The 21780-nt window shown below is 36.3% G+C and overlaps 2 protein-coding genes across 2 annotated transcripts; both read right to left on the bottom strand.

The window, feature by feature from the left end:
- Positions 1 to 2966: 2966 nt before the first annotated feature.
- On the bottom strand, positions 2967 to 10141 carry LOC111697955 (T-complex protein 1 subunit alpha). The gene is made up of 14 exons (XM_023468133.1): positions 10059 to 10141; positions 9389 to 9590; positions 8664 to 8766; positions 8354 to 8412; positions 7887 to 8009; positions 7457 to 7513; positions 7010 to 7092; positions 6538 to 6648; positions 6271 to 6405; positions 5819 to 6092; positions 5511 to 5660; positions 5130 to 5213; positions 4428 to 4523; positions 2967 to 3285 (listed from the first exon to the last, which is right to left on the bottom strand). The coding sequence occupies exons 1-14, from the start codon at positions 10118 to 10120 to the stop codon at positions 3154 to 3156; spliced, it is 1671 nt and encodes a 556-aa protein (XP_023323901.1). The 5' UTR covers positions 10121 to 10141; the 3' UTR covers positions 2967 to 3153.
- A 308-nt stretch (positions 10142 to 10449) lies between these two features.
- On the bottom strand, positions 10450 to 21395 carry LOC111697954 (isoleucine--tRNA ligase, cytoplasmic). Its single transcript, XM_023468132.1, has 13 exons — positions 21298 to 21395; positions 20250 to 20368; positions 18818 to 18931; positions 18330 to 18397; positions 17362 to 17514; positions 16941 to 17007; positions 16296 to 16442; positions 15774 to 15946; positions 12738 to 15210; positions 12385 to 12447; positions 11291 to 11351; positions 11046 to 11164; positions 10450 to 10603 (listed from the first exon to the last, which is right to left on the bottom strand). Exons 1-13 carry the CDS (start codon positions 21374 to 21376, stop codon positions 10493 to 10495), a joined length of 3747 nt encoding a protein of 1248 aa, XP_023323900.1. The 5' UTR covers positions 21377 to 21395; the 3' UTR covers positions 10450 to 10492.
- Positions 21396 to 21780: the final 385 nt, after the last annotated feature.

Raw genomic sequence — 21780 nt, 5'->3', positions numbered from 1 at the left:
CAAACAGATAAACATCATAACAAAGTAAAAAGTAAAGATATGTAAAGTAAGTAAAGTAAAGATATGTAAAGTAAAGATATGTAAAGTAAAGATATGTAAAGTAAAGATATGTAAAGTAAAGATATGTAAAGTAAAGCAGAATAGGATTTATTGAAATATCTAAAAGGAAAGAATGATGTAAGCGATTATATCAATATAATGAAGACGACTTTTTTAATAGTTAACAAGCTTTTTTCCGAATTACAAGTTTATAAGCGATTAAAAATAACCCTTTATAATTGACATCTTCTCCTTGTTTCCATATTTTTGTGTATCCATGCTGTTTAAAAACTCGATATAAATCAAAATTGAAATCGAAAGTCGTTTTTATTATATTTTTATAATCGCCTACCACTGTATATAAAGTGAAATATTTAAAAAAGATATATTATCTACAAGAATGTTTATTCTCTGGCTCTGTAGTCATCTATTGCATTAATGCAGTCTGATTGTTTGCTTACAGGTCCATGGCCCATGGGTGCAGACTACAGACATCGAGGACATAGGAATCCAGGGACTAAATATCGAATACTTACAATTGTGCAATGACGTAAATAATTTTCCTCTGAAGTACCTTTTTCAGAGAAAGGTCTGTTCAGTTGCTTTTTCAAAGGGTAGTATTTTTTTAGACTCAAGTTATGATCGTAAATGGTCCACTGAACAAGAAACACTGCACGTGTGTTGCGTACACTAACCTAACCCATTGATCCTGAGAAATTCAATATAATGGGCCTCAAGAAATTCCTAGATACTGTGTCTCAATAAATTCCGGATCCTGGGTCTCGATAAATTCCAGATACTGGGTCTCAATAAATTCCAGATACTGGGTCTCAAGAAATTCCAGGCACTAGGTCTCAAGGATTTTCAGATACTGGATCTGTAGAAATTCCAGATACTGGGTTTTAAGAAATTCTAGATACTGGGTCTCAAGAAATTCTAGATACTGGGTCTCAAGAAATTTCAGATACTGGGTCTCAAGAGATTCCAGATACTATGTCTCAGGAAACGGTTTTATTCTAAAGTAAGCGGTCCGTATTACTAAATCCATGAAGTGTATATTATCCTGAGGATTTATGGTGACATAAAGTGACCGAAGTGACCAGTTAGACGAGTAACAAGAGGAATCTTCATTCTAAAACAAGGGGCGAAAGACAAGAAACAGGGGACAATGAACAAGGGGCAAGGGACAAGGGACAAGGGGAAATGGACAAGGAACAAGGGGAAATGGACAAGGAAAAAGGGGCAATGGACAAGGAATAAGGAACGAGGGACAAGGAACAAAGGTCAAGGAACAAAGGACAAGGAACAAGGGGCAAGGGACAAGGAACAAGAGGCAAGGGACAAGGAACAAAAGACAAGGAACAAGGAACAAGGGGCGAAAGACGAGGAACAAAGGTCAAGGAACAAGGGCAAGGAACAAGGGACAAGGAACAAGGGGCAATGGACAAGGAACAAGGGGCATTTCTCCAGTATTATTGAGAGCACAAAAAGGCCAGTTTGTAACTACTGCATAGGGGAATTTAGTGAATAGTTTTATAAAAATAATTGTAAAAGTAAATTAAGAAAGGAATTTTTTCCAAAATCAAAGATAACCTTCAAGCTTAAAGGATTGTCTCTCAATTGTCAAATTTTCTGAAAAAAAAATTAATATTACTAAAAATATGGCGCGCTCTATAGTTCTAAACTTAGTTAAACCACTGCTGCTCTCCAGTAGAGCCGGTTCAGTCAACTTATTGTACGCAGTTAGACTTATCCTGATATATTTCATCAATCTCCAATTGTCAATGAGATTAAAAAATGAAACAAAAAAAGATTCAACATTTCTCATGACATTTTTTGGCACACAGGAAGAAATGCCAGAACCAAAATTATTCATGTGTACAATCTGAACTATACAATTCAACAATTTGCAATTTTGCATCAGGATGCAAATTTTTTGCATCTTCTTGTACCTATTAATAACCGTCTAGACAGCATGAGAACTTGGGGGATATTAATTGCAAATGTTTTGCTCCTGAGTCTAAATATGTAACATAATTAACATCAAATATTTTCCAACAATTAAAACAATTATGTTTTACTTGAGTTGCCTGTCATATGTTCAGTATATAATAACCATGGGTGGGCTTTCACGTTTATAATTGAAGTCCTGCCAAAAAGGTGAATAGCAAAATAATTTCCAGCAATAACAGAAAATTTGCACATGAGAATCAGTAAACGTAATTTCCTTGAACCTCTTATATATTTAAAGAGTGTCAGGTCCGGTTTACAACAAGCCTTTCAAGAATATAAACCGAGACACTGAACCGCCAAAACCCGGTTTCAATTGAGCGCCGGCTCAAATATAGAAACACTGAATATAATTTCAAGTGGGACCAACCAAGTTGGAGCCGGGTCTAAAATTCGTTGTCAGGTTATCTAATAGAAAAATTCCCAGCTGAAGATTTGCTTGATAAAGGTCAAGGAGTAAGGTTAAGTAAGGTCTAAAGGAACAAAGATTAATCAAGAGATAAACTTGTCTAAATCTTCAGATAAACATCTCGCCTGAGAACTAGACTAAAACCTTTAATGCACTTGTCTGCTCTTACGATAAAGGTTTGGTTCACGATTTTTGAAAACATTATTATCACCCCAACATGATTGAACCCAAGTTGTCGCCTCTACAGAGAATATCAATTAAAACTCAAAAATAAGAAATTTGACTCGTTATTAATCAAATTTCAATTGATTTCCCAATTCAGAGATATAAATGTTTTTTCTAAAGAGAAGAGGGAAGGTTGGCTTTACCTCAACTTTTGCCAGTGACGTTAAGTCAAAAACATGAACCAAATGTTTTCATTCTTGAAAGTCTGACCGCACACTAATGTCAGCCATTTTTAAGTTTAAGACTTGCACACAAAATTTTTTTTTAACATAATAATGAATTGTTTGGACTTCTTCTGTGTTTTATTAGTTACAAGAGAATAGATCGACAGTGCTCCACGAATCACAGGAGTGGATAAAAAATTTCTCTCACTGTTACAAAAGCATTAATAATGTGTACAATGTACAGCAGAGGGTGAGTGCACAGGCATGTACTGCATGTACGGATACTGGTGGCGAGTATTGATAGGTTTAGCCCATCTGACCGGAGGCTAGGGCTTGTTGATAAGATCTCTCCTCTCCCCTCTCCGGAGCTAGTTTAATCATATCATCAATACGGAGAATAGTGATCGCAGCTTCAGTTGCAAACTTCAGAGATTTCACCTAAAACAGAAAAGTTCATTAAAAACTGGTTTTTAACCATTTTTTTTAGCGACGATTCCGCAAAATAACACTATTTGAAAGCTGAGATTTTGACGCTAGAATTTTTTTTAAAAACCCATTTTACCCTATCATTTATTTTTATTAATACCACTTTTTTATTATATCGTCCCACGAAAGTGCATTCCCCCCCCCCCCTGCCAAAAATACCATATTAACTGTTGATTTTTCTTCAAAACAGATTCCTAACTGAAAACAGTTCCAGGCCCCATTAAAAATAAAAAGTATGATGAATTCTGGCCAGATGTTCCAATTTAAGATTTAAAACTTCAACTTCAATCAAACAAAGGCGTATCCAATACAAGTGATATAAAACATTAACATTATTGCAAAAATAGATCTACGCTATCTCATCTTTTTAATGCAAACATCAGATGTACATATCTTTTAAACCTTTTTGGGCACGGACACAGGCGTAAAAAATACCTAGAATAATAATTTAAATTTTTAACGTGATTTTTTTTTCAATACTAGAAGTCCGTTAAATTTCAGAAAAAAGTCTCAATCCAAAAATAAGACGCCTGTCTGTTTTTTTACACTAGTTACTGTAAAATTCAGGTGATCATATTTTAAAATTTTTCTGGGCTTACAAACAAGTTTTCATTGAAAACGAAGAAACAAAGAAACAAATCAACCATTAATCCGTAGAAGTGAAAAAAAACCGTTTATACGATTATTAATTCATTATTTTCATTATTTTTCATGTGATTTTATTTTTCACTACCAGAGGCCGAATTTAAAGAATTTGAGCCGCATGTCAATGTTGAGAAGCGGCTCAAACATGGTTGGTTCCACTTAAAATTGTTTTCAATGTTTCGAGATTTGATACGGCGCTTAATTAGAACCGGTTTTTGATGGTTCAGTGACGGGGTTTAAATTCCTTAAATTCGGCCTCAGTCCATTACATTAAACAAAAAGGGGCACTGCAAAAAGACGCCGCCATCTACAATTTTCTCTATTTATTGTCACTAGTTTTTGCAAAAAAGTCTGAAGAACTACCTACAATAATTATTTTATCAACATGTTTTCAAAGTGATACACATAACAGTCAAATTTAACAAATTAAATATATAGATATTTCTTACCTTCGAGATAGCTGGCTCAAAAACCCCGGCCTTCTTATTATCCCTGACCACACCTTCATACAGATCCAAGCCATAGTTCTTCATGGCAGCATGCTCCTAGATATTTAGAGGTTCAAACTTTTGGATACTTAATATGCATATTTTACAGGGATTGCTCGAGGCGTCTTTCTTTTGAGTTAGAGTTTTAATTCTTTCCAATTTCTGAATTTTAGCCTGATCTTAAAATTACATTTGAATTTCAATTTTACGCGCTCTACATGCAATTTCTCCTGAACGAATGAGGTTTTAGTTCAGGGTGTGACATTCTATAAAAAGATCTCAGCACCGCGACCAAATTTGAGCCAAGCTACATTTTGGAATACAGTGGAATAACGTGCTAAGCACTAGATCTAGACCATAAGTTAAACAGTACAATACGATACAATTGTAATTTTAACAGGTCTTCTAACAAATGAAGACAAAAAATCCATTATATTAAAAAATAATTTTTGGTTGAAAATGGGAAATGTTTTAATGTATAATGTTAAAAAAGTAAGTTTCTTCTTTTGTTTCCAAAACTTTTGACAAGTTGGTAACGAAAGATTAGTGGTTTAACATTTCATGTCTGAATGAATTAAATAAAATAAAACAAAATATATTTTTAAAAAAATTTAAAATTTCTTAATTTTCCGATTGAAATGAATCCCGGTGTTGGGAAAGTACCTTCTTTGTCTGGCTGGAGTTATGGTAAGCCCTGAGCTTTGCAACCAAATCAGAGGCATCCTTGGCAGCGTTCACAGCCAGGGTCTGCAATATCAATCAATGAATCAATCAATTAATCAATGCATCACAAATCATAAGTTCCTGTCCATTTGTCAACAAATGACCAACAATGCCCACCAAATGTCAACCAACTGCGTCAAAAAATATAAAAGGGATATTCTTCAGAATCCACAGTTTCCACACCCTTGGGTGCGTGGGATAATTTTCAAAGGGAACAAAACAAAAAATTGGACTGGCAAGTTTTGTCCTTGAAATTAAGCAGACAGTCCCTTGAATTTTCACCAACGTGAATGTTCATCAGTCAATAATCTTAAGCTTTACCTTTGGAATGACGAGGAGAGACTTGGCAAAGTCTGCTATGGCGAGCTGTTCCCTGCTGGACAATGAGGTCGCAAAGTTCTCAAGATAGATAGATAGCGCAGCCTCAACACATCCTCCACCAACTACTACGCTCTTGCTCTCCAGCACTCGCTAAAACCAAGATAAAAATAATTTTTTTTTAGAATTACGGGAAAAGTTATATACAAATAATGTATTCCTGATTAGTTTTTTTTTCTTTCTCAAATCCCCCAAACACGAATTTTCCAAAGATGGCTATTACTTCTACTAAGGAGATAATAAAATGGTACCTTAACGACGCAAAGTGCGTCATGAACAGATCTTTCCATTTCGTCACAGTAGAAATCATTAGGACCACGGAGTATAATAGAACTAGCAGACCTAGCCTTGGTTCCCTTCACGAGGATCAACTCGTCGTCGGAGATCCTCTCCTGGCAAACCTCAGCGGCCTCCCCGAGGAAGCTGGCCTCAAAGCTCTCCTCGCCCTCCACGTTTGCGAGGGAGGTGATGAACTGGGCTCCGGTCGCCTTGGCAATTCTCTTGAGATCAGCCTTCTTGCATCTCCTAGAGGAAGAAAAATCATTAGTCTATGAATAAAGAAGACTTTTCGAAAAATGCTTTGACGCAGAATTTAAGGAATTCTTGCTTTTAGAAAGGAATCTTTCTTTTAAACAGATAAAATCGCAACAGTGCCCATTTGACCTTAACCAATAACCAGATAGGACTTCTTTGCGCATTGTACCTGACAGCCATAGCTCCGGCTTCTGTGAAGTACTTAAGACAAAGATCGTCAATTCCTCCCGTGGTGAGGATCACGTTAGCTCCGGTTGCCAAGATCTTAGCGATCCTTTCCTTGGTGATGTCCTGCTCACGATCCCTAAACAATAAAGGTTAGATAAAAAGATCATGAAAAGACCCACCATAGAAATTTTCATTCTTGGGTTGAGAGTATAAGTAAATAAACATGAACAAATAAAAGAATGTAAAAATTAAAACATGATGATTTCACCTCATTTTGTCTAGCTGATCAACATCTGAGACTAGAAGCTGAACCCCCATCTTCATCTTCACCTTCTGCAGGGAGAAATCCAGGCAGGCGATCTTGGCGTTCATGATCGTCCTGAACAGTATTTATTTCGTTCGAATCTTTCTTTCTTTCTTTTCATAAAAAGTCAGATGCGAAATGAACAACTCAAATTTATTAAAATCCCCTTGATGATAAATTATCGATTTGAGGCCGAATTTAAGGAATTAACACCGCGTCGCTGAATTGCCTAATACTGGTTTCAATTGAGCACTGGCTCAAATCTCAAAACACTGAATACAATTTCAAGTGGAACAAACCATGTTTGAGCCACGTCTCAAATTCTTAAAAATCAATCAAAAAAAGGTCAATTTAATAAATTGATTTTGTAAACCAGTAAAAATTATGTTTAAAAAAACAAGCTCCCACTCCCGTCCTCGGGTTGACCCTTTATTACCTAGGCATCTGCTGAGCAGCTACTGTACAGTTAAGAGCGTATCCATGGATTAACATGGATTCACGAGCAGATTTACCATGAGCCTAAAATATTCTACAGTTAGTCCCTTGTCTTTCATATGCCACACATCAAAACAAATAAAACACAGGGTGGCCAAAACTTTTTTTCGATAGAAATAATTTATTTACACATTTTTACTTTTCTTAACTTTTGATTTTGAGAGAAGAAAGGTTCGCGGATTTTTTTTTGGGCCAGGAGTACCAAAAAAAATTACAAATTTTCAAAAAATATTGAAAAAACACCATACAGGAGAGTTGCACAAAAAAGGTACAAATTTAGTGTTAAAAAAATATCCGTACAATCCGTACATTTTGGCCACCTTGAAAACAATACAATAGTTTTTGTTCTTATTTTCTTGCATTTTCAAATTGAATCAACATAGTTTACCTTGAGTACGTTTACAGCTTTGATTGGATACGTGACTGTTCCTTTGTGATCTGTAACCTGATCGAGGAAAAACAAACTTAATTATTAAAAAAAATGTAAATTTTTTTAAGATCCCCTAAAAAAACATTTATTTTCCCCTATTCAGCGAAAAAAACGTACCTATGTGCTGGGGGAAAAATGAGGGGAATGATTTTTCAAAAAAATATACTCCCATGTCAAGCTTTTTAATGAGTCTAGGTTGGGTATACCGTTTAATATAATTTTACCTACTTTCAAAACAAATGGACTCAATTGAGAAACAAAAAGAATTTTAGAATTTTTAAGAAGTATGAAAGTTGGGAAAATTTGACGTTCATGTAATTTTTAACAGTATGTATCCCTGACGGGCAGTTTTTTTTATGATTTGTATCTTGTTATGTTTGTATCCTTCCTTGATAGCTTGGGCAGCTTCTACGACCATCTTGGAGAAGAATTCTGAATCTGCTCCAATCAGTTTACTTGACATACAGGTCCTGGCAGCGTTCATTAAACAGTCCTCTCCTAGCTCATCAACCTTAATTAACGATAACGATAACAATAATTACGATATCGATAACAATAATAACGATAACGATAATAACGATACAAAAACTTAAACGATAACAAAAACGATAATGAAAACAATAACGTCAACGATTACGAAAATTGACTCTAAACCTTGGCCTGATCAAGGACCAAGGATGAATAATATATCGATATATTATATTTTCTATTCATCACGCTGGAGAATTTTATTTGAATCTTCAATTTTTACGTAGATAAAGAGTAGCGTTGTGAATCGGCTATGCCACTTTTCACTGAAGTATCTTAAATATAAATAAAAAAAAATATTGAAAAAAAACATTAACTACTCTTCACCTTGAATGTTAGATGCTCCTGAATATATTTTACAGCTTCCTTACAGGCTAGACGGTATCCTAATTGTAAAATTAATAATTAAGGAGCTGACTCTCAACCCACCAACCAAACTGTTTTGTTCTTGAAATAACCAAACCGGCCCAATAACTAAGAAAAAACTTTAAATTCGAGGCAAAAAGTATCCAAGAGGAAAAAATTGTTATGATCAAATTAAAATCTGAACATATTCTCATGCGGATCTATCATTCATACAATCAAACATTTAATCAAAGTCTCACAAATGAAAAGCTCAATCAAGTTGACAACAAACCTGCAATGATGGTTGTGGGATGGATCTTCTGTTTTACAAGTTCATCTGCGTTCTTCAATAGTTCAGCAGCAATAATAACAACACTAGTGGTACCATCTCCAACCTAGACAGAATAAAATTTAAAAATAAATACATATTGTTGAATTATTTCTTTTTATGTCTCGAGTATTAAAGGGTTTAGAAGATTCAAATTAGTTTTAACATAAATTTGAGATACTAAAAAATTCAGTATTGTCTTGCTTGCATGTGTGTAAAAATATAAGTTTTTTCTTTTATAAAAACTGATCATCGTGGAATTTAGATTTCTGAAACTTGTAAGGACTGTGTCGTAATTTCAAGGGAAATTCTATTTTGAAGAGAAACATCCCTGGTTCACATAGCTGCTCTTTAGAATTTGATCTGATCAGTCGTTCTTATAGCTTGACAAGTGTCTAAATCCGACAATTTCCTCCGTTGTTTCTGTGCACAAATATGCATTTGCAAGTCACTTACATAGAACAACATCCAAATTAAAATGATCAACTATCAAATTTATGGGTACCATTGTGAATCGCACATGACATTCTAGAAATGAAGGGTCACTTAAAATTACGTCTGCAGTCCCTTTGCTAAGAGATAAAGAACCCGATTTCCCGGTATAAAACTGTGCATGCACAAATATAAATGTTTTTTTAAAGAGACATTTTTCGTCGCCATAAAAAATAATTTTTTAGAGATTTATTCACCTCTTCATCCTGGAGAGCAGCAAGCTCTACAAGAACCTTAGCAGCGGGGTGTTCAACCTCGAGCAACTGGAGGATAGTCGCTCCGTCGTTGGTGATTGTGACATCTCCGACATCGTCGACCAGCATTTTGTCGAGACCGACGGGTCCAAGACTAGACTTAACAATGTTGGCAATACTGCTGGCGGCCATTACATTCTGGGTTCTAGGAAATAAAATAAATAAAAATATCACTTCTTCTAATGCGGAGGAATAAAATTTACAGGATCTAGGGTAATTTTTACATGGACGGGAGATGAGACATCTTAATAACCTTCATCATCATTGAATAGTAAATCAATTGGTCGAAAACAGACGAAAGTTTTATAATTAATTTTGGTAAAAGCAAAACGTGAAGAAATATTTGAGAGCTGCATGCGGATCCATGATTTCACAGGTCGGTTCCAGAATCCGGATCTAATTGCGTATTCAAGGGAGGGGGAAGGAGGCTCAGCCCCCCTTCTAAATCAGTGAAATTTATGACTTCCAGGTTTATTTGGGTCCTAATGGTTGACGAGTCCCCCCGTGGAGAAAAAAAAAATTTAAGTCCCCCCCCTAGACAAGTTCCTGACTATGACCCTGTCCTGATCCACTTCAAAATTAAATGGTTTTAAAGAATGGTTTAAATATTAACCTGACATCCTGACCAGTCTTCCTGTCTCCTCGAAGAGTTAAAGCAGCTTGTACTGTCGACATTTTTATTCTGAAAAAAACGAAATTTTTACAATTTTAAACTATAAGGTATACCTAAGCTATTTACTTGGTACTAGTTATCACCCTCTAAGAATAAACCAAGCTATTAACTAGCTCTAACATTTGGTGGAAATCTGGACTAATTGAAACAAAACATAACATTGCATAGATCACAGCTAATGTTGTACAACCCTATACATAAATATAACTCTCTGTAGGAAGTTCAGAAAAAATTGGAGCACAAATTTTTAGATTGAGGAAAGTTTTTCGGCGAATTATTAATCGATTTTTTTATTTATCAATTTGAAATTATGAAATAAGGAAAGGAAGAATCAATTTTTTTTTATATTTGTGTAACCTATATTTTTTGTCCCTTTAAACAAAGAGGGTTTGCCCAGCTAGTCGTGTCAGCTCTGAAACTTTGACCAGGGTTTTCTTGGAAGAATCCTTGTATAAAAATCCAATATTTAAGCTTCGCAAACTCTCCTGAAAACAGAAAAATTCAGATAAAATAATCATTCACATTTATATTAAAGGAAAAAAATAGTTTTAGGGACAAAAAGATAAATAAAAACAAACGTTGAAAAGAAAGTAAAAAAAAGAATTGGTTTATTTTAAAAAAATCATTTTACATTATAACCAAATATAAAATATTGATTGTGAGGAAAATCCGGTATGAAATGAATACAATATTGGCTTTTAATAGCTATAAGCATATCAATAAAAGCATGAAAAAATAACTGTTAAATATCATTTATTTCTCACAACAAATTGATTTAGTTACGGAAATTCTATTATTAATTTCGAGGAGTTAATTTTTCTGCAGGAGAAACAATGAAGAAATTTGTTAGAATTGAAAAACGACGCAAACGTTTACATTCACGATCAGATAATGTTGATTCTTTTTTTGGTATAATTTGTAGCTAACCTCAAGGTTGTAAACTGGGTTTCCAACTGGGTTCTCAAGGAGTAAAGAAGTCGGGGTTTCTCCTTTCATAATGTTGATAAACTTACAGTTAAACCCTGAACCAGCACCTGTACTGCTTCCTAAAATAATAATCTATTGTCATTCCTGAGAAATTAATCCACTAAAGAACTACGAACAAGTATTTGAATCGATGGTAGCTAGTTCAGCGACCTAGCTCAAATTCATTAAATTCCATCTCTTATTACCTGCAGTATTTGGTCTGAATGCGTAGATGGTGTTGGAAGCAAGATATTTCATGTTCTCAACCTAATCAATCAATCAACTCATAAAACAATTCAAGAAGCTACTTTATTTTCTTCCTCTTAAAAGTTAAATACTGATAAGGAAAATAAAAAAAAATCGTTTAGCTTAAAGCCTGGTTGCTTAAAGGGACCGCAGACGTAATCTCAAGTTACCTCATTTAAAAACAAAAAAGTGGCATGTCCGATTCACAACGGTACCTTTATAACAGTGCTAAGGATCCATTTAAATTCGATGCAGATCTACACTGGAAAAAATGAATCCGGATCTAGGTCATTTCGTTAAGATTTACTGATTTTTCTTAACAAAAAATAAGTTTCAAATTTTTTGTGTTTTTTTTTCGCTTATTTTTATCCTAAAACTTGATGAACCAATTAGAAATGAGAAAAATTCTATAATCTCTTTTTTCAAAGTTCAGAGTTTTTGGTTGATATTTTACCCCTTGCCAAAATCTTACGGATCCAACGAATCCGGAGAACTGCTTTAAAGGCTTTGTCAGATTAACAATAAATCCATGTTTATCTTTCTTTTGACTATGCTTTCAAAAATAAGTTTTTTTTTTGCGAATTTCGGCTTGCAAAAACAATTGAGAAAATTGAGTCAAACCAATTTAGAGCCGGAAACAACTGGGATATCTTCCACAGAATTTATCAGATACAGGTATAAAAGTGTTGTTGTGAATCAGACATGCCCCTATTTACAAGACAATATGTTAGTACCAGACTCAAGCACCAAAAAGGGTATGGTCGTATTTCCGGTTCACAGCGGTTCCCTTTTAAACTTTTTCTCTAATTTACTATCGGAAAATTGAGAATTTTCAACTTCGGTTCTACCATCAGGTTTAAGCACAAGGAAATTCCACCTTTTCAAGGTATAAAAAGGACGATATCTTTGTTAGTTAGAAGCAGGTAGAAGGGGTACTGTAGTACATTAATCGGAGAGTCACTACAGTTTCCACAGCAAAAATAAATTCTAAAAAACTTGTTCATTGAGCTCAACTTTAAGTTACTCTTTAATGTAGGTTTTTATAAGTTTTTTCCTTGACAGTTTTATCAGGTTTATAATACAGCTCCAGGTTCACATTGTACAGACCAAACAAATCCTAAAATAAAATCATTTTAAGCATTTTTGAAATCGTTCAATACAAAATTATCATATTTCTGAATTTGTATTAAAATCATACACTTGATGAGTCTCGTAGGTTTACATTATCTTAAAAACAATTTATTTCCAATTACTAAACATACATTTTTTCTACATAAAATTGTGTTTAAGAAATGATTTTTTTTTGTTGCGGGGGGAATTTACAAAAAGGGTTAATCCTTTTTTTCTTACAAATCGTTTAAAATCGTTACTTTCAAAATATTAACTCTTGTGAATGGTCTAATTTACCTGAACGTTGCTCTGTAATTGTGCGAGTGTAATTTCCCCTGTTGAAGGTAGAAGAATCCCTCCCTTCGAGGAAGCAATATATCCTGCAGGGGTGCAACCAACCAGTTCTACATTCACCCAGGGAACAGCCGGGGAACCAGACGGAGAATCACCGTTAGAATAATCTCCAGGGAACCCGGGCGTGATACTCAGTTCTATCTTGGCATCCTTTACGTCAAACGTTTCAGATTTAGAGATTCCGGTTAGGTTTCCTTTCTTAGGACGGAGCGGGGTCTTACTTGAGGTCTGGATATAGTTGAGATATTTGGTGATGATTGTGTTTAAACTATGTCCGGCCGGAGATACAGCGTAGTGCATTGTGACCTCGTCACTGACTTTTAATCCCGCGGATTTTCTGAATTTCTGAACTCTGTTCACAATCTCTCTGGCTAAACCTTCCTCGAGCATGCTCGCGTCAGGAGTAGTGTCGAGAAGAACAAGAATATCTCCAGAGGAATCAGCTTCGAACTTTGTGCTCAGCTCGGCAGACTGGTCACCAGAGAAACTATACATGATCCGGAGATCCTCCGAGACTAGTTTGTGACCCTGAACCACCAGTTCAGCTCCGGCCAAGAACCCTGAGATGGTTTCATCTGATAAAGTTTTGATCTCTGCCATCACAGCTTTAAAAGCTCCCTTGAGTCTTAATCCTAGAGTTTTATGATCCGGCTCCGCTCTCAGGGTTACTCCGTAGCTGGCCTTATCTCCGGATAAGGTTAGTTCTCTTACGTTTAGCTCCTCTAGAATATATCTTTCCAGACTTCGGAGATCAGACAAGCATTCCTCGTCCTTGTGAATCACCACAACCTCTGGAAGAGGGTATTTGATCGGCATAGTTTTCCTATCCCTGAGAACCCTACCTAGATCCACAACAGTCTGCATCCTGGCAACAGCGCGCTCAATGTCCACATGGATGAGATCCTTCCTGGCAGCAGGGAGGAGAAGATAATGAACAGATTTAAAATCAGGCCCGGAGAATGATGGAACCTTCTTCTTCAACTGCTGATACATCATCTCTGTAAGGAAGGGTGTGAAGGAGGCCATTACTCTCACCATAGTGATCAGGACGGAGAAGAGACTGTCCAGAGCAGCCTTGCAATCCGCTGCTCCACCTTCTCCCTTCAATCTTCTCCTATTCATCCTGACATACCAGTTGGTCAGGTTGTCGATGAACTTCACCAGCCGAGGGATAACGGTGTACAACCTATATGCGGCCATCTCCGTGGAGACAAAGTCCAGGAGGGACTGGGTGAAGGAGATGATCCACCGGTCCATCACATTGCTAGAGTCCCCGTAGGTTTTCTCACTCCAGAAGAACTCCACTCCCTCCTCCCTCTCATATCTCTCAATATTCTGGAGAAGGAACCTGTACGCATTGTACCAGGGTAAAAATACATCCTTGAGAATTGCCTGAACCCCTTCCTCCCTGAACCTCAGGTTCTCGGCTTTCACCACAGGACTATTGATTAGGAACAGACGGAGCGCATCAGCTCCATACTTGTTTATTACCTCCATAGGATCAGGATAGTTCTTTAACCGTTTAGACATCTTCTGTCCATCGTTAGCCAGCACTAGACCGTTCACAATAAGGTTCTTGAAGGGGGGCTTGTTGAACAAGGCGGTGGATATTACTAGTAGGGTATAGAACCAACCTCGAGTTTGATCAATTCCTTCTGCAATAAAATCTGCAGGAAAACTATCCTCAAACTCCTTCTTGTTCTCGAATGGATAATGCGCCTGCGCGTATGGCATAGACCCGGACTCAAACCAGCAATCAAACACCTCGGAGATCCTGCGTAGTGGCGGCATCCCTGGTCTAGAGGAGGGAATAGTCACCTCATCAACATACTCTCTATGCAGGTCAGTTAGTTTAACCCCTGATAACTTATGTAACTCCTCTATAGATCCAATACACACAGTTTCCTCCCCGTCCTCACTTACCCAGATAGGTATAGGAGTTCCCCAATACCTGTTCCTGGATAGGTTCCAGTCTCTGGCGTTCTCCAGCCAGTTAGCAAACCTTCCTTCACGCACAGATTCCGGAACCCAGTAGGTATCCTGGTTCCTCTCTAGTAACCGTTCCTGCATCTGTGCCACCCTCATAAACCAGCAAGGGATAGCGCGGTAGATCAGCGGGGTCTCAGATCTCCAACAGAATGGATAGGAGTGTTTTACTGTGCTAGCATTGACAAGCCTACCCTCCTGTTTCAAGTGCTTAACGATATTCTTGTCAGCGTCCTTGACATACTCTCCAAGGAAGTGGGTCACAGGCTCGGTAAACCGTCCTGCTCCGTCCAGAGGACACACAACCTCTCCTCCAGGTTGGATTACTCCATGAGCTATGCAAACCCTGTTATCGTCCTCTCCGAAGAAAGGCGCCTGGTGTACGACTCCGGTACCAGAATCCTCGGTAACATATCCGTCACAAAGCACTCTGAACCATTAAAACTTCAAAATAACATTTTTTTAAACCTTAGCCCAATCATAGTGATAGAACAGCAAAAAAACAAGATACTTGTTAATTTAGGTATGGTTAGATATATAATGTTAGGCGTGACAATTGACCTTACCTGATAGGGAATTATTCTGTAGATGTACATTAAATGTTAAGAGGGGGGGGGGGGGGGGGGGGGAGGGAGGTCCGAAGACGGGAACAATGAAAATGCCAAAAAATTTCAAGAATGCTCTTGTTTGTGATCTTTGAATGTTTGATTGTATGTCCGACATAACTCATGAACTCCTTGACCGATTTCCCTTAGATTTTTATTGGGGAACTTGGAACGGAAGAATCACGGAAATGTGCTTAGTTGGGTTTAGAGATTTTAAGTTAAGTGGGTCCACTATAATATGGAAAAATAGCTAAAATTGTAATTTACGACAAAGCACGGTTAAACGGCGGGATAACTATGAGTATCGAGTACCCTGGGAAACGAAGGGCACTTCAGCTAGTTCTCAATACCTAAAAGAATATTTTTTTAAATTTTGAGTTTGAATTTCCTAAAAGCTCCAGATTCCTTCATGTGCTGAAAATACGGGAAGAGGGGCTTGTACCCCTTACCCTTCAAGTCCTTCCCCTGCATCTTGACCAGCACCTCATAGTCTTCTTCCTTCTTGAACATGTAGGTCAACCTAGACTCCATTATGATGAAAACCTTTTCAGTCACGTTGCACTGAAAAAAATATAGTATCAGTAAAAGCAGTAATTATAGGACTATTTTTTTAAAATGTCGAATATTCGTGAAGTCATTTTAAGTCACAGTGATATGTGATGGCAGATCAGACCTGCAAGAAGCCCCATCTTGGGCAACCCCCCCCCCCCCCGATGCAAAAGTTAGGATAAAGATAATTTCTTTTTAAAATTATAGGAATCTCAAGCGAAGAAAAAAATACCAGAACATATCTTTTTTCATCTATAGCTTCAATAATTAAAGGATGAGTAATTTATCCAGGGGTGAACCTCTGCTCCATGACTCCCCCCTGTATCCGCCCCTGAACGTTAATTTCTTTAGTAAGATGTACCTTAACCCTAACGTATACAAGGTCTGGGTGTACACAGAGAGCCAGGTTGCTCGGTAAAGTCCAGGGGGTTGTAGTCCAAGCCACCAGGGATACATTCATATCCTCATCCAGGGGGAAACTTACCATCACAGCTGGGTCAACCACATCCTACATAATTTATAATACACGGGAGTGCTCAGGGATGGGATCCACCATAAAAAAAGGATCCGGATCCAGAACATAAACATTTCTTCCAAGATTAGAGAATTATTGAACAAGTAAAAAATATTCAAAATTGTTTTTTTCTTATTTTTTTTTTGCTTACTTTTATCATAATCCATTCAATGATTAGGATTCTAATTAAATTTTAAAATATTTTTAAATATTTATAGGATTATTTTTAAATATTTTTTTATATGATATCAGATAGAAATATTTTGAGATTTCTATATTTCTTGTTCTTCATTTTCTTCTTGTTCGTACATCTTTCAATCATATTCGGCTAATTTTGTAAAATAAAAAGAAAAGAATTAGGAAGTGTTGAATAATCTTTCATTATTTTAAGAGCAAAGGGTTTTTAGCATGTTTTGGTTAATATTTTGCCCCGAAAATCGCTTAGTCATCAATAACAAAAAACTTCACACAGAAAATGCAGTTTTTAACTACCTTGTAGTTTTGAGCAACCTCGAAATTAGATAGCGGAGTAGAACACCCGGTAGAGTAGGGCATAACTCTACGATAAACAACAAATCAGACCAAAATATTAAATAAATATTTTAAAATCTTGAAAATAAACTATTTTTAACAGATATGAATCAAGAAGATTTCATATTTTCCCCCAATTTGTTTCGAAGCACAAAATTTCTGGAAAATTTGTCTGAAATGATTTTTTTCAGGGTGTTATGCTGAAAAATCGACCCCCACCCCTACACACCCACAATACTCTTTAAAATTGATTTTTGTTCAGATGTTTGCGCTGAATTGGGAGAAAAAATAAATTTGTGGGTAATATAAAAAAATAGGCTTTTGAAATTTTTCTTTCTATCCAACCCCACTGGAATTTATTCAAGGATTTTTAAAGAATTACCTGAAACCTTGGTAGATAAGTCCCTTGTCGTAGATCTGCTTGAAGACCCACCACACGGACTCCATGAACCAGGGATACATGGATTTATAATCATTCTTGAAATCAATCCATCTCCCAACCCGACCAACCACAGTTTCCCACTCGGAGGCATACCTAGATATCAAATATAAACATCAATCCATCTCCCAACCCGACCAACCACAGTTTCCCACTCGGAGGCATACCTAGATATTAAATATAAACATCAATCCATCTCCAAACCCGACCCACCACAGTTTCCCACTCTGAGGCATACCTAGATATCAAATATAAAAATCAATCCATCTCCCCCAACCCGACCCACCACAGTTTCACACTCTGAGGCATACCTACAAGGTGTCCCAATAAACATGGGAATTCAGTGACGAATTCGATATCGTCTTTTTAAATAATTCTTTGATTTAGTGTAGTGATACCTACTAAGAAAGCTGTAATCTGTAAGAGTTTCGTCTGCTATGTTCACATTTTGTTTTTTTTTTATGTTTTGACTGCATACGGTTGTACTTAGTAAAACAAGAAAATTGCAGTATACAAACAGAGTAACCTTTTCCGTCTTCACTGTTCATCTTGCGGAGACATTATAGACACATCTTTGCAGTCTTTTACCCTTTTCATAAAATAAACTCTAGCAAACATAATAATATTATGTCTTTTGAAATTAGGTATTACAATGCTAATTCATAACAAAGACGATATCGAATTCGTCACTGAATTCCCATGTTTTTTGGGACACCCTGTAGATATCAAATATAAAAATCAATCCATCTCCCAACCCTACCCACCACAATAACCAATAACCATCCAGTCCAACCAGCCAACCAACCGTCCATCCAGTCAACTGTCCTACCAACCAACCAATCGTACAAATGTACAACCAATTAACAACTGACCAACAAAACTGATGACAATGATATGAAAACCGATGTTACCTTGAAACTATTTTTCTGCACTCAGCGTTGTACGCGGCAATTCCCATTTTGGCAACATCCTCAGGACCCTGTACATAACATGTAAATTGTACAATAAAAATAATTAGTGTAATGTACTGTATTAGGATTAAAAATACAAGTACAGACAATATATTTATTTCATTCAAATTGTGGAAACTAAAACAAAAACAGTCTTCAGTATATAATAATCAAGACAACTTATTCTTTCAAAATATGACAGTTTAATAACAAGACATTTTTCTCAAACTTTAAATTTTATATGGATATATAAATTTTTCCAAGAAATTACAAGAAATAATTCTTTGCAGGGATGGATATTACCAAGAAATGAAGAATATGATCTGACTTCAGCATGGAGGATTTTAACCTTATTCCTTCCATATCATTTATTTCCAAAAATTTAAAAGTAAATAAAACAAGGGAGAAATAAATCTCTTTCATTTTATAGATTTTGTAGAAATCATCACCTTGATCCCAAGTTTCTTATCTATCTCGTATTCTACAGGTAGACCATGAGTATCCCATCCGAACCTTCGTTCCACGTGGAAACCTCGACCATGCGCATACCTCGTAACTATATCCTACAAGTAAACAATATCTTGTAACTATATCCTACAAGTCAACAATACCTTGTAACTATATCCTACAAGTAAACAATACATTGTAACTATATCCTACAAGTAAACAATATCTCTTAACTATATCCTACAAGTAAACAATATCTTGTAACTATATCCTTCAAGTAAACAATATCTCTTCACTATATCCTACAAGTTAACAATATCTTGTAACTATATCCTACAAGTAAACAATATCTTGTAACTCTCCCCTATACGTTATCAAATCATCATGTTCATGGATTGCTTTGGGCTCCCGCATACAGGGTGAGGTTTCAATTCACTGTGTACTTAGGTTTTTCAGCCTGGATCTATATAAATTTGTGTTCCTATTACGCTTGCCCGACTTGAAAACATTAAAACCCGATTAGATCCCAGCAACCGACCAAATTTGAGCCATGCCTCCATTTTACGGAACCTATTCTTGTAACTATATCCTACAAGTAAACAAGATCTTGTAACTATATCCTAGAAGTAAACAATATCTTGTAAGTATATCCTACAAGCAAACAATAGCTTGTAACTATATTCTACAAGTAAACAATACCTTGTAACTATATCCTACAAGCAAACAATATCTTGTAACTATATCCTACAAGTTAATCAAAATATATTTCACAGTACAGGGGTGCTAGCGAAAGTGTGGAAGATGGCAAGATTTAAAGACTTAATATTAATACTATTTATGGCAGGTTTTCTGGATTATAAAACTATTCGAGATATGCTTATGGCCTAAAGATTCTATTTATGGACCAAAATACCATTTGTGGCATGTTTAATTGACCAAGATGCAGTTTGAGGCATTTTTTGGACTATTTGTGGCAGCTTTTATGGTCGAAGATACTATTTGTGACAGCTTTAATGGTCTAAGATACTGCCAATTTTTAATAACTTAGGATTCCATTATTGGCAGGTTTAATGGGGACTGATAATGTTTGATGAAGGGGCCCAGGTTACTATCTGAGGTATATTTATGGAGTTTTATAGACTAGGATAATATTTGTGTCTAATTTGAAGGACTGAGGTAGAATTTGTGGCAAGGAAAAAGTGGGTAAACGTTTTTTATAAAAAGGCCCAATTTTAGGGTAATTAACAAAATATATTCCCAATTCAATCGTTATAACCTTTCGTCGTGAAAGAATATTAAACTTGATAATTTAAATTTTGGTGTACTATGGAGCAACATGGAGGGTGGTATAGTTTTCGAGCCAGCTTTGATCAATATTCAAAAACAAAGATATTGAGGTTAAGTTTAATGAAATTTCCAAGATAAAATATTTACCTTAATAGTTCCAGCTAAGATGTGCCCGTAATGGGGTAGTCCGGTAGCAAATGGGGGACCATCATAAAATGAATATTTAGGTCGTCCCTTAGACTGCTTTAAGGAGGTTGCAAACGCATCTGAAAAATTAAAAAAATAAGACATATTTACAATATAAGAGCTTAAACACTACACATAGCGTACACGGTTGCATCTTAGAGAAAGATTTTAGGACCCACTCACCCAAGCACCTTTATCAAAAAAAAGTATGTGAATTTGTTGTATTAAGTCTGGGTTAGATTAGATTGAGACGATTTCTGGGTCGAGCGCCAAGGCTAGACCGCTAAGGGGCCAGGCATTTAACCTTAAATGTACATTTTTCCTGTATAAGTTGGATATGGTGGGGGGGGGGGGGGNTTACATGGATCTTATATGTTAGACATGGATATAATTGACCATGTGGCCGCAGCGCTCGGCCCAGAAAGTGTCTTAACTAACCTAACCCGTGGCCGCAGCGCTCGGCCCAGAAAGTGACTTAACCTAACCAAACCCTAAATAATCATAAATAAATACTAATTTACTAATTTCGTCATGTATAAAATTGATAAGAGGGGGGTGGGGAAGATGGCAAGATTTAAAGACTTAATACTATTTATGGCAGGTTTCTGGATTATAAAACTATTCGAGATATACTACTGGCCTAAAGATTCTATTTATGGACCAAAATACCATTCGTGGCATGTTTAATTAACCAAAATGCATTTTGAGGCATTTTTCGGACTATTAGTGGCAGCTTTTATGGTCAGATACTATTTGTGACAGCTTCAATGGTCTAAGATACTGCTGCGACAATGACAGGCTCGGGGCCAAGCGCCGTGGCTAGGACAAACTATGGGGCCGAGCGGCGCGGCGAGGTCAGGCTATGGGCGCGGCGCTGCAGACACAGGACCCGTTCTATTATTGTGAAACATACGAGATCCATGTACAAATTGATAGGGAGGGGGGGGGGGGGGGTAAAAATCGTATTTTAGGAAATTACCTCAAGAGTCAAGATCTTACGAGAATTTACCTAAATCTTTCCACAACTGGGCGATTTTTTCCTCCTCTGCCGGGAAATTAATATTGAGGTCTGGAACCTCAGTCGACATTTTAAACACTTCTCAATATCTAAAAATAATTTTTAGATAAAAAATATCACAAGACAACTTCACAATTACTGTAAATAAAACTCTTAAAAACCTAATTACAGTTACAATCCAACCATTTATCAACTATTTTCAGTCATAATCAAAAGTTATTTAATAATTTTTGTCAATGTGTGGAATATTTGTTTTGTTTCGTCAGATATTTTCGGCTTGCGGTGTTTCCAGAAGGTTCCAGATGCATACTTAGTCCGTAGAATTATTTTTACAAATTCCGTTGCAGAACGTTTCGAGAGTCGAGAGATTCAGTCTGGAACGGAGCTGAGCATGCGGAATAAGTTCAAATGCCGCGTTATTTTGTAAATTCAATAATACTCGTCTTTGTAATATTGAGGAAGGAATCGGGTGGA

Source organism: Eurytemora carolleeae, unplaced genomic scaffold, assembly GCF_000591075.1.
Source record: "Eurytemora carolleeae unplaced genomic scaffold, Eaff_2.0 scaffold111, whole genome shotgun sequence".
Classification (NCBI taxonomy): domain Eukaryota; kingdom Metazoa; phylum Arthropoda; class Copepoda; order Calanoida; family Temoridae; genus Eurytemora; species Eurytemora carolleeae.
This window is presented reverse-complemented; position numbering and strand designations above follow the sequence as displayed.

Excerpts from the sequence above, each read along its gene's own strand:
- LOC111697954 (XM_023468132.1), bottom strand. The coding sequence starts at position 21,376 with ATGTCGACTGAGGTTCCAGACCTCAATATTAATTTCCCGGCAGAGGAG. Across the intron at positions 17,008-17,361 it reads CTTATCTACCAAGGTTTCAG|AGTTATGCCCTACTCTACCG; the intron begins GTAATTCTTTAA and ends TGTTTATCGTAG. Across the intron at positions 11,165-11,290 it reads ATTCAGACCAAATACTGCAG|GAAGCAGTACAGGTGCTGGT; the intron begins GTAATAAGAGAT and ends TTATTATTTTAG.
- LOC111697955 (XM_023468133.1), bottom strand. The coding sequence starts at position 10,120 with ATGTCGACAGTACAAGCTGCTTTAACTCTTCGAGGAGACAGGAAGACT. Across the intron at positions 8,413-8,663 it reads TCCCACAACCATCATTGCAG|GATACCGTCTAGCCTGTAAG; the intron begins GTTTGTTGTCAA and ends TTTTACAATTAG. Across the intron at positions 6,649-7,009 it reads GCTGCTCAGCAGATGCCTAG|GACGATCATGAACGCCAAGA; the intron begins GTAATAAAGGGT and ends AATACTGTTCAG.